Here is a 15,786-nt window from a genome sequence, read left to right on the forward strand (position 1 = left end):
TTCAGAACGGCGGGGCATAGAGGAGAAACAATAATGTACAGTATGTGGAAAATAATGTTTTTTGAACCTTAAACCGCATAAACACATTTCATTATACCAAATACACAAAATTATGTTTTTTTAGCAGCACCATATGACCCCCTTTAATTCATGCCTAGGGTCAAGGACTTGTTCAAATCACTAACGTTGAAGGGATAGTTCAACCAAAACTTAAAATTTTTATTTTTCTATTCCTCATTGAGTCTCTTTCTTCTGCTGGACATGAAAGAAAACATTCTGAAGAATGTTGTTAACCACACAGTTGATGGTAGCCATTGACTTCCATAGTATTTTTTTCTATACTATGCAAGTCAATGGCAACCATCAATTGTTCTTCAGAATATCTTCAGAATATCAGAAACGCATACAGATTTGGAACAACTTGAGGATGAGTAAATGATGACAATTTTCATTTCGGGTGAACTATCCCTTTAAGTATGCGCAATAGTATTAGTAATTTGCTAATATATTAATAACTGACTTCTTTAATCACAAGCCCTTTATCAAGGAGTGCTAAGACCTTTGGTTGCTGCGGCGGACGTAGTTGTCTCCATTAACAGGTTTGCGGTATGTTGTAAGAGCTTCATTCAACTGCTCCTCAATCATGTCCACATACTTCAGATTATACTCCTGCAAAAACACACACGGCTCAATACATCTACATTCAAGAGAAACAGACACAGGCGTCAAACCACAGGTTGAGAAAGAGTCACTGCTTTGATGCTTTCACCTTCTGCCATTTATCGAGCTGTTTGTTGACGTAGCCTCTTTCATTGAGGTAAGAGAAGCCCTTTGGGATGGACAGGAACCTACAGAGGAGAGCAGAGAGACATTTAGCACATTACATTTATTCTTTTAGCAGATGACTTACAAACGAGGAGTACAACAACGTATGAGCTTATTTAAATATTTAATGTTATACCTTTAACAGATTCAGATATTGTCTTTATGTATGACTGCTCAATAACTTCATAAAAAAATGTAAATACACAAAACACATTTCAGAATTGTATTATTTAAAATGTTTTTTTTTTATCATCAACAAATCCTCTGCAGTTCACTCATGAACCCCAGTTTGAGAAACTAGCTAAAATGTTTCTTTTTAAGCGATACATTCATGTAGCAAACACACTTAAACTGAAAAGCAAGACTGTTTTACCTCAACAGCAGCAGAAGGCCTTTCTCTCCCAGGTGAGACAGAGCTGGTTTCATGTGGATCAGAGCGTGCAGGCTGGCCTGGAGTGATCACAACACAGCAGAATTAAAGAGCATTAGACTTGCTGTAAGAAACACATTTAACTGAAACAAATCAATCAGTATCGTGGGCAATATTTTATAAAATTACCAAAGTATTACATTATTTAATGCTTAACATATCATTACCAAAATATTTAGACATTCATCATATATATTCATATCTGAAACTACATGAACTAATGATCTGCATGTCATCCTCAACTTGCTGCAGCGGTGATGCTGATTACCTTCTCTTCACAGGCTTCGTCCAGGATGTCCAGGGCCTCCATGGAAACAGTTTTGTTGTGGTCATGCAGCTGTGTGACTAACAACTCCATCCCCCAGTTACGGAAGAACTCAACGTTAGCGCGCAGCAGCACACGCAGGTGTTTGGTGGCGTACATACGGCAGTTCTGTAACAATACAAACAGGGAGAATTGCTACAAAGTTCATCTGATATCAATCGATATTCAACTATACAGTCAGAAGCACTTGAGAAGGTTTTACAAGAATCTTATAGGATGGATATCACCGTTATCTGCCATATATCGACTCTTAAATTGTTTTTATTTCGTTTTATTTAAGTTTTAGTTATTTTACAGTAGTTAATCAAGTTAAACTAAATACAAATGAGAAAAGATGTCTTGGTAACTAGCTGAATATTTTTTAAATGTATTTTATTCCATTTCAGCTAAGGTTTATTTTATTTCAAGCAACGAAAAGGGTTATGGCTTTAGATTCGGTTAACTATAACAACCCTGCTCAAATCACACTCTCAGAAATGTCATTAATGTGATCTTACGTCAGTGGCCGCCGTAAGGATCTTGGACAGGATGACTCGCGCGAGTCCGTCTCTGCTGTAGTCCAGAGTGGAGACCGTTAGTTTCAGCAGGTGATCCTGGTTTTTCATCGAGCACAAGCTCAACAGACTGCACAAAACAAATCAAAACCAAACACAGTTAACACAAAGTAAAGTTAAAAATGAAAATAGAAATACCTTTCCTAAATTTTTCAATGTTAATAACAGTGGAAATCTATTTGTGGCAAATGTTCAAGTTTTGCTGGAACACTACATTTTTGTAAGGTATGTTTTTTTTTCTGAACATGGTACTGTGGTACATTTATTATGAATGTTGTTATCAGTACTTTTTCATATGCCAGAATAATAAAGTTTACTGGGAAACTAAACATTAAATTGTGTGTGTTCTCACCACTGAAATACGCCACATTTCTCCAGCATTTTGACTCCAGCCGGCTGTGCAGAGAGAGTACCCAGAAACAGGAAGTAGTGCTGACTGAGGGTGCTGAGGAGGCCGTTGCTATGGAGACTGCGTTCAGATTTAAGCCCAGAAGAGGATGTGAGCCACTGGACGATATCCTTCACGAGCTCCTCTAGATACACCTGACCGTCCTACAAAAACAGAAGAACATTAACCAAGTTAACTACTGTTGTGCTTATTTTGGTGTAATTTAGCAAAGGCTCAAAGGTCTTCATTTCTCACCTCATCTGAATCCAAGAGGAACTGGTTGAACTGGCAGCCCGCTACCGTCAGTTGTCTGGCTTTGGCGTGATCCAGCTCCAGAGCCGAGTACAGCTTACTGCTGGGCTTATAGAAATACAGCAACCTCCTTACAAACCTACATACAAACAAACACAGAGGTTAGAGATGTAGTCTGTAGTTAGTGCTTCTCAAGAAACTGCAGCACATGATGTTCATGATAGGTCAGCACATGCTGGTCTTACTTGTGCATCTGCTCGTCCTTGTTGTTTCTGAGGTTCACATTTGGCCACTAGAAAGGAAAAACAACACAATAAGATTTTCTTAATGCTTCTTAAAGAAGTCTCTTATGCTCACCAAGGCTGCATTTATTTGATCACAATTCAGTAAAAACTGTAATATTGTGAAATATTACAACAACTTAAAATAGTTGTTTTCTATTTGAATGTATTTTAAAATCGAATTTATTCCTGTGATGATGATTTTCAGCATCATTATTCCAGTCTTCAGTGTCACATGATCCTTCAGAAATCATTCTAATATGCTGATTTGCTGCTCAAGATACATTTATTAATTTCAATGTTGAAAACTGTTGGGATTTGCTGAATAGAAGTATGGATTACTTTATAAAACAAACATTAAAAAAAACGAATTTTGATTAAATGTTTTTGCTTATAATTGCCTTAAAACTGCCTTGCCTTTTTGCTTAAAATGGCATTACCTTTCTTTCTTTAAATAAATGCCACTTGGTTTGATATTTTATTTAATGCACTGAGATTCAGACTTTTAAAAGTGTCAGAGGTGACTGTATTGCTCTGTTTGTAACAGCACATTACCATACTACATGCAATTTCTGAAATATGCAGTATGTAAGTCTCACTTTTTCACTCATACAGTAACTGCTACAAAGATGAGACATTTTTACATGAAATTTCATTAACAATACAAAATATGTTATTTCAGGAATTAAAGATTGTAATTTCCTGAAGTAAACACGCAATGTAGTAACTTCAAGTAACAACAATTTAGCATTCTTCTCTACGAAATTATAATTTGTTCATCATTACGGTTTTACATACTATTTTTCAAAAATAGTAGGCAGTAGACAGTATACTTTACAGTATGTAGTAAGCATTACGATACCATTCTATCAGGAAGAGTGAGTTGGGCCGGTTTCTCTTTTACCTTCAGTATAGTGATGATCAGAACCCAGTTCCAGTCCAGGTTCTGTTTGTGATTGAGGATCTGACTGTCCCTCAAGTTCATCATCAGCGCCTCTTCAGTGTCCTACAGCACACAAACAACTCAGAAACTTCTGTTGTACCTTATTACAGGAAATTATTAAATATATACAGTGCATGAATTTCACCAAAAACATGTCCAGGTCATAAACCCCCCACAAAAAAATAAATAAAATAAATATATATATATATATATATTTTTTTTTTCATAAATAAATGAAGCCTATTGATAGAATCATTAAATAAACAAATACATTTAAATAAAACATTTTTTACATTGTGATATAATTATCATGACAAGTAAGCATATTTTGAGCCACAAACTGTCAATATTATAATGCATCTGTATGTTTTAAATGTTTAATTCTAATTAGTCAAAGGTGATTCATCTTAATGTACTTAAATGTTAATTAATGCAATTAATTTAACAGAATGTTACATGTAATAAATCAATTTAATTAAATACAAATAATATAATTTTTTAAATCGGTAAAAACTCAAGCTAGTACAACAAATGTCTTTTTTTTCACATTACAGTAATGAGAGTCTGATTTGAGATGTGGCTGTGTCTCTTTAAAATCATGTGACAACTCAAAAAAACTGAATGGTCCTAAATTAGGCAACATTTTCTTAAAACAAAATCTAGTTTCTTCTTTCTTTCTTTTGATTTTGGGGTGAAATGATCTGGATATAGTGATAGTGCGTGTACCTTCATAACATAGATGTCCTTCTGTGGACGCTGGTGCTGCTCTCTCTTGTGAGTGGAGTTGGACGTCCTGCGCAGGATGTGATCCAGGTAAAGACTGTAAGGTTTGGAGCCATGACGTTTCTTTTCGTGGAAACGCTTCAGGTGGTTCACAGCTGCACTGGCATGTCTGGAAAACACAAGATTCAAAAGAAAAAAATGCATCGCCTGATAGTGCAGAATGCTGTTAGACACTTGCTTACGGATTCTTGATTGTGTGTGCGTTTGCATCGTTGCACTCACAGCCGTTTCTCCTGAGAGATGTCAAAGGAAGCAGCCATGTTGATTAGCGTGGGCAGACAGTGCAGATGATGACTGTGAGAGTGAGGAAGAATCGTATTGGCCTGGAAGAGAGAAGAACTATTATGAAGACACAGGTGAAGAAATGTGACATTTTAGGTCCAAAAATAAAGGCTAAAAGGGAAAATTATACAGCAGACCAAATGTGTGTCTAAAATGTACTCGTCAAGTGACAAACGCAAGAGAGAACTAACTTCGGCAAGTAAACAAATATACATTTTTACAATTGCAACATAATATATGGTTTCAATCAAAATGCAAAACAAAATGTAATCCAAATGGTTTACTAAATAACAGATCAGTGACTATGGTGCATCTTCCAACAACTTTTACATTTTTTTTCTCATTTTAATTTATGGTCAAAAGTTAATATAAGAAAGAAGTTTTAGGATCATTAAAGATTTTCTGCATTGTTATTTTTTCATAAAGTGTTATTTTAGTATTATTTAAATAAAATAGCATTTATTACTAATTTTGAATTAGCTTTTCTATTTTCAGCTTTTAATTTTTATTAATTTTGTTTTTATTTCTAGTTAGCTTTAATGGATTTTTATTTCAGTTTTAGTTTTAGTCATTTTAGTTATTCAGCTTAAACTTATTTTCTTTAAGTTAGTTGCCAACGCAACAATTTTAATGGTCATTTAAGTTTTAGTAATATTATAATTTATATTTAAAGGGGTCATATGATGTTGCTAAAAAGAACATTTTCTGTATTTGGTGTAATGAAATGTGTTTATGCGGTTTAAGGTTTAAAAAAAACACATTATTTTCCACATACTGTACATTATTGTTTCTCCTCTATGCCCCGCCTTTCTGAAACGCGTTGATTTTTACAAAGCTCATCGGTCTGAAAAGCGAGGTTTACGCTGATTGGCCAGCTATCCAGTGCATTGTGATTGGCCGAATACCTCAAGCGTGTGACGGAAATGTTACGCTTGAGAACGGCGTGGCCGGCAAATTCGACGAAGGAGCGTCCGGCGGGCTTGCAGCAACCACATGTGACGACCCCGGGCTGGACTCTGCTTCATCCACGGTGAAAGCCGATCCGGCGATCCACAGCGCAAAGTTGATGTATTTCCTCAGCGACCAGCACGGATCAGCTCCAGGCATGACGAAGCGGATATCGTCCTCTTTTGGAAGGCCAAACAAAGTAGTTTCATGTGGGGGCGTGTTAGAACGAGGCGTTTTAGGAGGGCGTGGTTGACTCTTAACTTTTATAAAGAATATCTCTTTGGATTTGAGACTTTAGTCTTTGCAACTTTACAGATCTTCTTTATGCACCAAGAGCTTGTAACACTCCAAAGAGAAAGGAAAAATTGAAATCGCATCATATGACCCCTTTAAAATATACATTTTTAAGATTTATGTTTTATTCAGCTTTGTCAGTTACCAAATTTTGTTTAGTAGTTTTCATTTTCGTTTTAGTTAACAATAACAACACTGCTACCATAAAGAAAATAAATCAACGTTGTTCACTAACACCACCTAAATGAGAAGAATTGTTACAATGTTGCATAAATAAAAGTTTTATGAGCAATTTAGAGCTTTTATGAAAATAAAACTACATTTGTGAACAATTTATAAAAACACAATAAGCTGCCTAATAATAAATATTACATAACACAAGTTCATGGCCCCATAATAAATATTTATGGAGTGTAAAAAGGTCATTTTGGGCCCCGTTTACAGGTCTGAAGTAATGCAGTACCATATGCAGAAGTTCCCCAAGCAGTATGGTGGCTCTCACTGATATCAGTCCATCACTGCTGGTCACCACCTCCACCAGACCCTGAGCAAACAAAAACATTATCATTTGAAACATCACAGATCCATTCCAATAAAGTTAAAGGTGACATATCATGAAAATCTGACTTTTCCAGGTTTTAAGTGCTACAATCAGGTCCCCAGTGCATCTACCAACCAAGGTGAAAAAGATTAACCCAGTCACTTTGTTTTGGGAAGCCTTTTTCTGCAAGCGTCTGAGAAAACGAGCGCGTCTGATTTGGCTCCCTTGGTGACGTGGCAAAGGGATCTCATTATAATATTACCGCCCCTTAATCTGTAAGTTTACACCCACGGCGCCATTATTGTGTTTTCGCAAGCGACAACGGTGTACCAGTTCTAATGCCATGGCGAAAGTTTGAGCAAAACATGCTAACTGTTCTGTCTTTGGCTGCACAGACGAGCACAGAACACTATTTAGTCCCAGCTTCAGAGGAGACAAGAAAGCAGTGAATTTATTGATTTATTGAATGTATATTGCTGCTGCCACACAGATCTAAAATAAACATGCGATTTATTTCCCAGCTGTTTACCTTCACAGACATAACCCACTGTTTTTTGTAACTCGTGTGTTTTTAACGTAAACTTGTGTTTGAAAGAGAACTTAGTTTAGTGCTCGCATGCTGTGACAGCCGCTTTCTGTCATGTGCTTCAGATGTGTGCGCTCAGAAAATAGTATATCAGAAGTTTAAACTCATATGGTTTAAAACGCATGATTTCAGTGCGATAAACATGATAATGAGAACCAAAACAGATGTTTTTTTTTAGCAGGTACGAGCTGTAATGGAGCAGCTCTATTCTAGAAAAGGGGGCGGGGAGCAGCAGCTCATTCGCATTTAAAGAGACAGGCCCGAAAAACAGCGTGTTTCTGCTTCCACTCAAAATAGGCATTTTCAAAATGATATAATAAATGATTTGTGAGGTATTTTGAGCTGAAACTTCACAGACACATTCTGGGGACACCAGAGACTTATATTACATATTGTAAAAAGGGGCATAATATGTCTCCTTTAATAAAGTTAATCAAGCACCCATCAGGTGATCCTGTGATTATATACCTCCAGTAGTCCACTGTTGATAAAGGCAGACAGCAGTAGTGCCAGGTAGTTGTCCATGAGGTCTGGTCTGGTGAAGGACAAAAGAAGAACATGAATACAAGATTTAACCCAGAATATTCCAGTATTACAGTCAGGCTCTGTGTCTCACCTGGATCGTGCTCTGTGAGGCAATATGACTTTGGCTTCTGCAGCTACAAACCCATCAGAGAGTCTCCAGCTGTCCTGAAACTTGCTGGGGTCTGAACAGCACAAACATTAGCATGAAGCGCACATCCCAGACAGAAAGAGCAACATGCAAATCAAAGATCTGCACAGAGTTCACAGATACTCCTCTACAGCAGTCAGTGAGGCGTTTCTGATCAGATGAAAAGCGTTTATGAATCAAGGTGCTTCTTACCCACGCTGTGCAGCGCTTCCTCAAAATCTCCTGTCACTATAGGAACAGGCAATCTGAAGATCTCGTACATGACTTCTAATAAGGCTTTCTGCAGACACAAAAAACATTGACAGATTGACAGTGAATCATCTCTTTAGAATGGTCCATTTCAGTAAATCGGTCAAAAACTATGTTTAAACACTCCAAATCATCACTGAAACGGCATTTAATGCACTTAATGTTTTGTTTAATTTAATGCATTATAATGTTTTAGTTAAAATATATGTAGGTAAATATTGTATTTTATCAAAAAATACAGTAAAAACAGAATATTGTGAAATATTACCATTTAAAATAACTGTTTTCTTTTTGAATATATTTAAAATGTAATTTATTCCTGTGATCAAAGCTGAATTTTCAGCATCATTACTGCAGTCGTCAGTATCACATGATCCTTCAGAAATCATTCTAATATGCTGCTCAAGAAACATTTAAACATGTCACATGTTAGTCTAAATAAATAAAAGCATTTAAAACTCACCCTGACTTCCATGTTTGGTATACAGAGCAGGCCTATCAAAGACTGGACCCCTGAGTTTCCTGATTTACACAGGTTTATAATACCTGCAGGAGAACAGCAGAGGAGAGGGATGAAGAGCAGAAGTGAAGAACGTTTCCCTTTTCTACTCTTTAGATGAAGATGCAGTAGATTTCATACCTGACCATGAGCGGAAGGCTGCAACAATAGCCATTTTACTGGATAAAAAACGAGCTTCTCTGTCTTCCCTATGGGACACAATGATTCATAAAACAGTCAGAAACACATACGACATTGAGTGCCATTGAGAAGATGATCAGCTACACCTGATTGAGTTTACAAGTCATTTTTAGGAGGGGGTGATCCTTTTTCCAACTGATTTGATTCTGGTTTTTTTCTGACATGTTGGTGTTATATCTTTCACTTGGATGTTATTAGGGTACTGAGTAAATACAGCTGGATAAAACAAAAACTCTGTCCGTTTTTTATTTCAGGCTGCAAAGCAACAAAATGTGATTATTTTAAAGGGAGGTGATTCTTTTCTCTACCCACTGTACAAACGCACGCACACACACACACATATATATATATATATATATAGAGAGAGAGAGAGAGAGAGAGAGAGAGAGAGAATAACATTTAAAACACTTTTGAAATGTAAAATAAATTAAAATATAATAATTATTTTAAATTATTATTTAATATATTTTTTATAAAATAATGTTTTGAGTTTTTTGATATTATTTATCGCCATGTCAGCAGCAATGGCTATATTCATGGCAAAAACAATTAATTACATCACTCAACCAATTCAATCAATATCCTTTCAATATAATATTTACAATCATTTAACAATTTTGTCTTTAAAAAGTCAAAATACAAAAAAAAATTGTTTTTCAATATTACTTTAAATAAATATTTTTACTTAAATATTGTTTTGATAGAAATAAATAAACACCAACAAATAAACGGAATAAAAGTAAAAATACTTTGAAAAATACAAACTTATCAAAAATGTTGTCTAATGAATGAATAAATAAAACTCTCAATTTAATCAATCAATCATTTAAAATAATTTTTAATTCTTATTTTTAATGTAACATCTTTAATTATATTTTACATATTTGTTAAGTTAACTCACTTGATTTGTGCCTCTGCTGTGTCAGGGTTATGTCTGTAGTGAAAGTCTGTGTAAGGTGCGAGAATTTGCTGGAAAGAAAAAAACAACAAGAACATATACTCCTGTAAGACAACTTCGATTTTTTTTTTTCACTTAGATCCTTAATGAGTTTATATGGAGAACAGAGAAGAGGAAGTCAATGGGGAATGATGCAAACCAGATTAAACCTGCTCCCCAACGAACATGTGGACTGCACACAGTGCCGCTGCATGTACACATACCTCCAGTTCAACATCGGTGCGTATGTACTGGCGTGTGTGCGGGTGATTGAGCAGGTGCAGTATGGTGGTGATCAGGGCCTCGTTGATGCGGCTCAGCTGGCAGTCGATGACGTTCTTTAGGATGGTGTTCAACCCCCCCCGCTGTGCCACAATCTCTGGGTTCTTCAGTGCTGGATGACGAGAGAATACAATCATATCAAACAAATGTATATAAACAATATACATGCATACGACAAATTCCTATATAGTGTAAAATAATATAAGACTGGGCGATAAATCAATACTGACATTTACTGACAAAATAAATCTACAATATTGATAATGAACTTCCAAATAATTTCCAATATTTAGCCCACATCTAGACGCTCAGATACATGTCGCTGAAAAGTTTGCATGTTCTTTGTGTGAATGTCTGTCCACATAAATTTCATCAATTTGATAAGTGATCATTTGCACCAAAAAAAGGTCTTCACTACAAACTAAAATACAGATTTAGTTTAACTTAAAGAAATTATGGCAGAAATATATTACTGTTGTATAGTAAAATGTACTTTTCAACGCTCCTCATAACAATAATAATCATATAACAATGTATTAAAACGTTACATGGATTATTATTATTAAGGAAAAAACTATTGAACCAGATATTTTTCATACATTCAAATCTCATAAGATCCATAAAATCATACAGTACAAACATTCATTTGTACTAAATCATAAAACTCAACCCCTTGAGATTGAGATTTACCCCTTGAGATTTACACACCATCTCAAAGCTGAATATATAAGCTTTCCATTGATGTTTGGTCGAGATACAACTATTTGAAAATCTGGAAAATTAAAATATTGAGAAAATCGCATATATATATATATTTAATTTTATATAAAAAAAAAATGATAAAATCAAAATGCTAAAGTTTAAAACTAACCTCAAGTGTGAGCAATAATAATAATAATAATAGTGATGCTTGTCTTAACAAACGTAACACTTCTAACTCACCAAGTTCACAAATGATGGCGATGCAGGCTCGAACCATGCGATCTCTCTCCTGCAGCCCATCGTTCCCCACCGCGATCAAAGAGTTTGTCAAAGAGCTGGGAAAGAGCTGTGCGTTCACTGTTATCATCTGAACGAGGAAAATAACAGATTGAGATGAAATTCACCCAAATCAAAAACCATGCACAGCTTATACTGATTGCAAGAGTGCTAAACAATGAGCAAGAGGTTAGAGATCGTACCTTTCTGACCAGTCTGAGGGCTTGAGTTCTCTCCACCTCATTACTTTGCTGAATGTCAATACACCTGAACACAGATCAACACATGAGAGACATTCAAACATCTCATCTGAGGCTTTCTGACCAGGACACTGAGGCTGAAGGTCAAGTTCACCCACCAAATATGTTCACATTTGAATTTTACACTGAAGGCAAGCAAATTATTTCATAAATCTCAGATGAAATATGACAAAAGACAGTTGTGCATCTACATTATCAATTTGTTTTGTGAAGGAAAGCCACTTTTATTTCTATAGAGCTCTATAACAGTGCAGGTTGTTTCAAAGCAGCTTTATAGTAATAAACAGGAAAATAACAGAATCAATAGCTATGTTTCCATCCAAAGCTGTGAATTTAACTTGGAATATTGCATAAAACATTTACGAATAAAGCACAGTTTCCATCCATGAGTCAAAGAGTACAAAAACATCTCTTCCTGATAAATTGGCACTAAGAAAAGCAGGAGAAGCCATTGAATATAACAATTCTCACATATAATAAATCACTTGCGCCTCAGAGCGAGCAGATGAAACACAATAAATGCGGTCGTTGCTTTTAGAGCTGGATGCTTGCTGTTTGGGAATGCAGTCATGTATGACAGTTCTGGGAGGCAATTATACAGAAATACTTTAACGACAGACTTTGCTCAGGCATTTCAGAATGACCATGACAACATTTCAGATGCTGTGCAACGAGATCGGTCCGCTGGTTAGTCAGGTTATGCTGTCCCATCGCGCAAAGTCACATGACTTTTTAGATTGCATAAAGCAAAAAGCTGGGCAGAGTACGTATCCGTTTAATAGAAAAGCTCTGATTTGGGGGGTTTGAGCTCTTGATATCTGGCAACAGCAAACATGAGCGCTCGCATAATAGAGTCTAGTAGAGCAGTCTGAAATATTTTGGCTCCACTTTTTTCAACAAAAATAAAAAGGTTTTGGTAAAGTTGTTGTTCTTTTAACTACATTTTAGTCTCGTCTTTTTTGTCAATGATACTGCATGTTCATTTAGTCTCAGTTATCGCTTAATGACCTTATTATCGCCTCGTCATCGTCTCGTTTTTGTCAGGGGGAAAAACTTAATTGACGAACATTTTTCATCATAGATTTCATTAACACTATATTTTTAAGTCAAAAACCACCTCAAGCGGGCGTAAAAACTTTTTTGCGAATTAATTCAATTCAATTCAAGTTTATTTGTATAGCACTTTTCACGATACAATTCATTGCAAAGCAGCTTTACAGGAAATTAAGGATTTTTTTTTCAAAATTTGGCATTTCCTTCACTCGTTTCTGATGCGATACTTCAAAATACGTATAAAAACAGGATGATGGAAACTTCATCAAATATGACACTAATTCCAATTCTGCTGTAAAGCAACTCTAAAAAAGTCATCTCCATGACAATAGTGTCATTGTCCAGTGCAATGAAACAAGTTAATTTAAAAGCAGCTCTGATGAAGGCAGTAGTAACGTTACTCGGCTCAAGTCATTTCAGTGTTGATTCATTTCAGTTCAATAACACTGTTGATGTTGCAAAATTTGTCAATTATGAAACAAATTCAATTTGGCAATATTTGGCTTCATTCAGCTCAATTTGGTTCAAGTTTTGCTTTCATCTGATTGTATCAATTATTGTGGTCAAATCAATATTATTACTTTTAAACCTAATGAAATTGTAAAACACTGAGGACCAGTGTTGAGGAAAGTTACTTTTAAAAGTAATGCATTACGTTACTTTTGTGTTACTTTTTAAATCTGGACAGGGCTTGCTTGTTTGTTTTTAAAATAAAAAAAAGTTATATTTTTGGCAAATATATAAAAGTCTTTTCACACTAAATAAGCCTCAGGCTGAAGGGAAAGTACAGTAGAATGCAGAAGAAGACATTTCAACACACTTCAGCAATAAAAAAAAAGACACAAATGTTTGTTTAGAGTAATTTGTGCTTATTAGTACGGTTGAACTGGATCATCGAAGGTCAGAAGCAAAGGCATTGGTTAATAGAATGGGATTAAATACATAAAGAATATTTGTGTTGTTTAACATTTAATTATTGCAGGTTTGCGTCATATTCTTTTTTTATTAATTTTGAGGAATACTGAATCGGTGTTTTTTTTTTTGTGAGTGAGATGAATTCATGCACATTCATATTTATTTTAGAACTACAGTAACATCTTCTGATTTCTCTCAACATGGGGACAGGAGAGCTGCCAATCAATAAATTGGAAGAAAAAAAGTAACTTGCGTTACTTAGTAACTCAGATATTCTCTTGTAAATTAAAAAGTAATGCGTTACTTTACTAGTTTCTTGAAAAAAGTAATCTGATTACGTAACTCGCGTTACTTGTAATGCGTTACCCCCAACACTGCTGAGGACACAAAACAGGTGTGAGAACTCACCTGGAGACCAGGTAATCCACCTGCAGCTGAAGAACTTTCTGGAGGACGCTACTATTATGGATCAGATACCTTAGTGCTCTCAAACCTGCAGCCCGAACCTCCTTCACCTCATTCAACAACGCTACACGCAGACTAAAACGATAAAGAGAGAATGAAAAACACAAGAAGAGCACTACAAATCAGTCATCAGTGAGATTCCATGATGTTTGGGATGTAATCTCAGAAGGCAGCTGTCTACAGTATGTAGTCAGAAACAAGCTCACTAGGTTTTGGAACACAGTAAGATATAGTTCTACTTACCAAATGATGATTTCCTCATATGTAAATCCTAATTTCTCTTCACAGTGACTTACACTGTTCAGGAGCTGAGAGAGAAAGAGAGAGATGCTCATCACAAATATTCTTGCACCAAGTCAGACAGTTTATTAGACTGTTAATGGTTAATGCATTCATATAAAATCATGCTCCCAGTGTACACTACTGTTTAAATGTTTAGGGCCAGAAAGATTTTTTAAAGAAATTAATACTTCTATTCAGCAAGGATGAATTCAACAGATCAAAAATTACAGCAATATATTTATATGTTATGTTAATGCTGTTATTTTGAATGTTCTATTCATCAGAGAATACTGAAAAAATATATCACAGTTACCACAAAAATATTAAGCAGTGCAACTGTGTGTCGATAATAATTAGAAATGTTTCTTGAGCAGCAGATCAGCATATTTGAATGATTTCTGAAGGATCACGTAACAATGAAGACTGGAGTAATGATGCTAAAAATTCAGAATTACATCACAGGAATAAATTACATTTTACAATATATTCAAAAATTGTATTTCACAATATTACTGTTTTTACTTAAATAAATAAGGCTTGGTGAGTAAAGAGACTTCTTTCAGAAACGTAAAAAAAAATTTTTACCGACCAAAAAATTTTAAGTTCTATAAAAGAATTAAAATTGACAATAAAGCACTATTTTCATTAATTCATTAAGTGTCATCATCCCACTAGAACATCTAGTTTCTGACAAATAAACAAAGGTTGATTGGTGGCTGTGCTAATATACTGGGTATTTTAGCGCAACTGGAATGTTGTATCAACCAAATAGGGCTGGATATCGATTCAGATATCCCGATTCGATTTGATTTCGATTCTTGATTTTTTTTTATTACATTCAGTGAATATAGTTTTAATACAAATGCTATTGATATTTCTAAAAACTTAACAGTAAACATCAGTTTACAAATAGTGAATTAATAAAAAGAAATTAAGAACCACATACCTGTATTTTAAACCTATTATTTTTTTTGGGGGGGGGGGGTCCTTTTTAAACAATAGTAGGGCCCTATAAAATTTTCTTAATTTTTCTTGTAATCAGATGAAGGCATAAAACATTCATTTAATTTATAATGAAAATGAAACCCTTTTATTTTTTTGGCAAACAAAGCGCTGCACAACAGAGGTTTACTGTTAAAATTAAAAAGAAAACTGATGTGATTATTCCTTTAAAAAGAAAGAGTTATTAATATTTATTAGCAGTAGTAGCATTGAGTCTTCAGACTGCTAAATAGTAATATATTCTGACAGTTTAACGTTAAACTAAACTTTTATTTTGACGGGTTGCTGTGAAAAACTTGCAGCTGCTGTGTATGCGATATGACGGTAGTTTTCTCAAATGAAACGGTAAATGCTAATGAAGAGACTCTCAGAGCAGCTGGAGATGACATTCGTGTTCATATCATCATATAGTGAGACGGCAGAAGCTGAAAACACCGCGAGCGTCATCCGCGCTTTAGTATGTGTGTAGTAAACAAAACTCATTCATTGCGGAAATCATGGCGACTTATGCATGATATCAAATGCATCCTCAGATTTATAGTATTACTATAGCATTTC

General features: G+C 35.1%; 1 protein-coding gene across 1 annotated transcript in view; it reads right to left on the reverse strand.

The window, feature by feature from the left end:
- rictora (RPTOR independent companion of MTOR, complex 2 a) overlaps positions 1-15,786 on the reverse strand; it is a 48,185-nt gene that overhangs the window by 20,914 nt on the left and 11,485 nt on the right. The window contains exons 4-26 of the mRNA XM_016253365.1: positions 14,188-14,252; positions 13,888-14,019; positions 11,455-11,518; positions 11,216-11,342; positions 10,216-10,385; positions 9,956-10,023; positions 8,995-9,062; positions 8,818-8,900; positions 8,298-8,385; positions 8,049-8,139; positions 7,901-7,967; positions 6,769-6,849; positions 5,004-5,104; positions 4,725-4,890; positions 3,960-4,061; positions 3,020-3,066; positions 2,778-2,913; positions 2,487-2,686; positions 2,078-2,204; positions 1,524-1,688; positions 1,199-1,275; positions 770-848; positions 560-669 (exon numbers count right to left, since the gene is read on the reverse strand). Coding sequence (XP_016108851.1) covers positions 560-669; positions 770-848; positions 1,199-1,275; positions 1,524-1,688; positions 2,078-2,204; positions 2,487-2,686; positions 2,778-2,913; positions 3,020-3,066; positions 3,960-4,061; positions 4,725-4,890; positions 5,004-5,104; positions 6,769-6,849; positions 7,901-7,967; positions 8,049-8,139; positions 8,298-8,385; positions 8,818-8,900; positions 8,995-9,062; positions 9,956-10,023; positions 10,216-10,385; positions 11,216-11,342; positions 11,455-11,518; positions 13,888-14,019; positions 14,188-14,252 — 2,414 coding nt within the window. The remainder of the gene's footprint in view (positions 1-559; positions 670-769; positions 849-1,198; positions 1,276-1,523; positions 1,689-2,077; positions 2,205-2,486; positions 2,687-2,777; positions 2,914-3,019; positions 3,067-3,959; positions 4,062-4,724; positions 4,891-5,003; positions 5,105-6,768; positions 6,850-7,900; positions 7,968-8,048; positions 8,140-8,297; positions 8,386-8,817; positions 8,901-8,994; positions 9,063-9,955; positions 10,024-10,215; positions 10,386-11,215; positions 11,343-11,454; positions 11,519-13,887; positions 14,020-14,187; positions 14,253-15,786) is intronic.

The sequence above is a fragment of the Sinocyclocheilus grahami genome, unplaced genomic scaffold (assembly GCF_001515645.1).
Source record: "Sinocyclocheilus grahami isolate Dianchi unplaced genomic scaffold, SAMN03320097.WGS_v1.1 scaffold1177.1, whole genome shotgun sequence".
Lineage (NCBI taxonomy): Eukaryota > Metazoa > Chordata > Actinopteri > Cypriniformes > Cyprinidae > Sinocyclocheilus > Sinocyclocheilus grahami.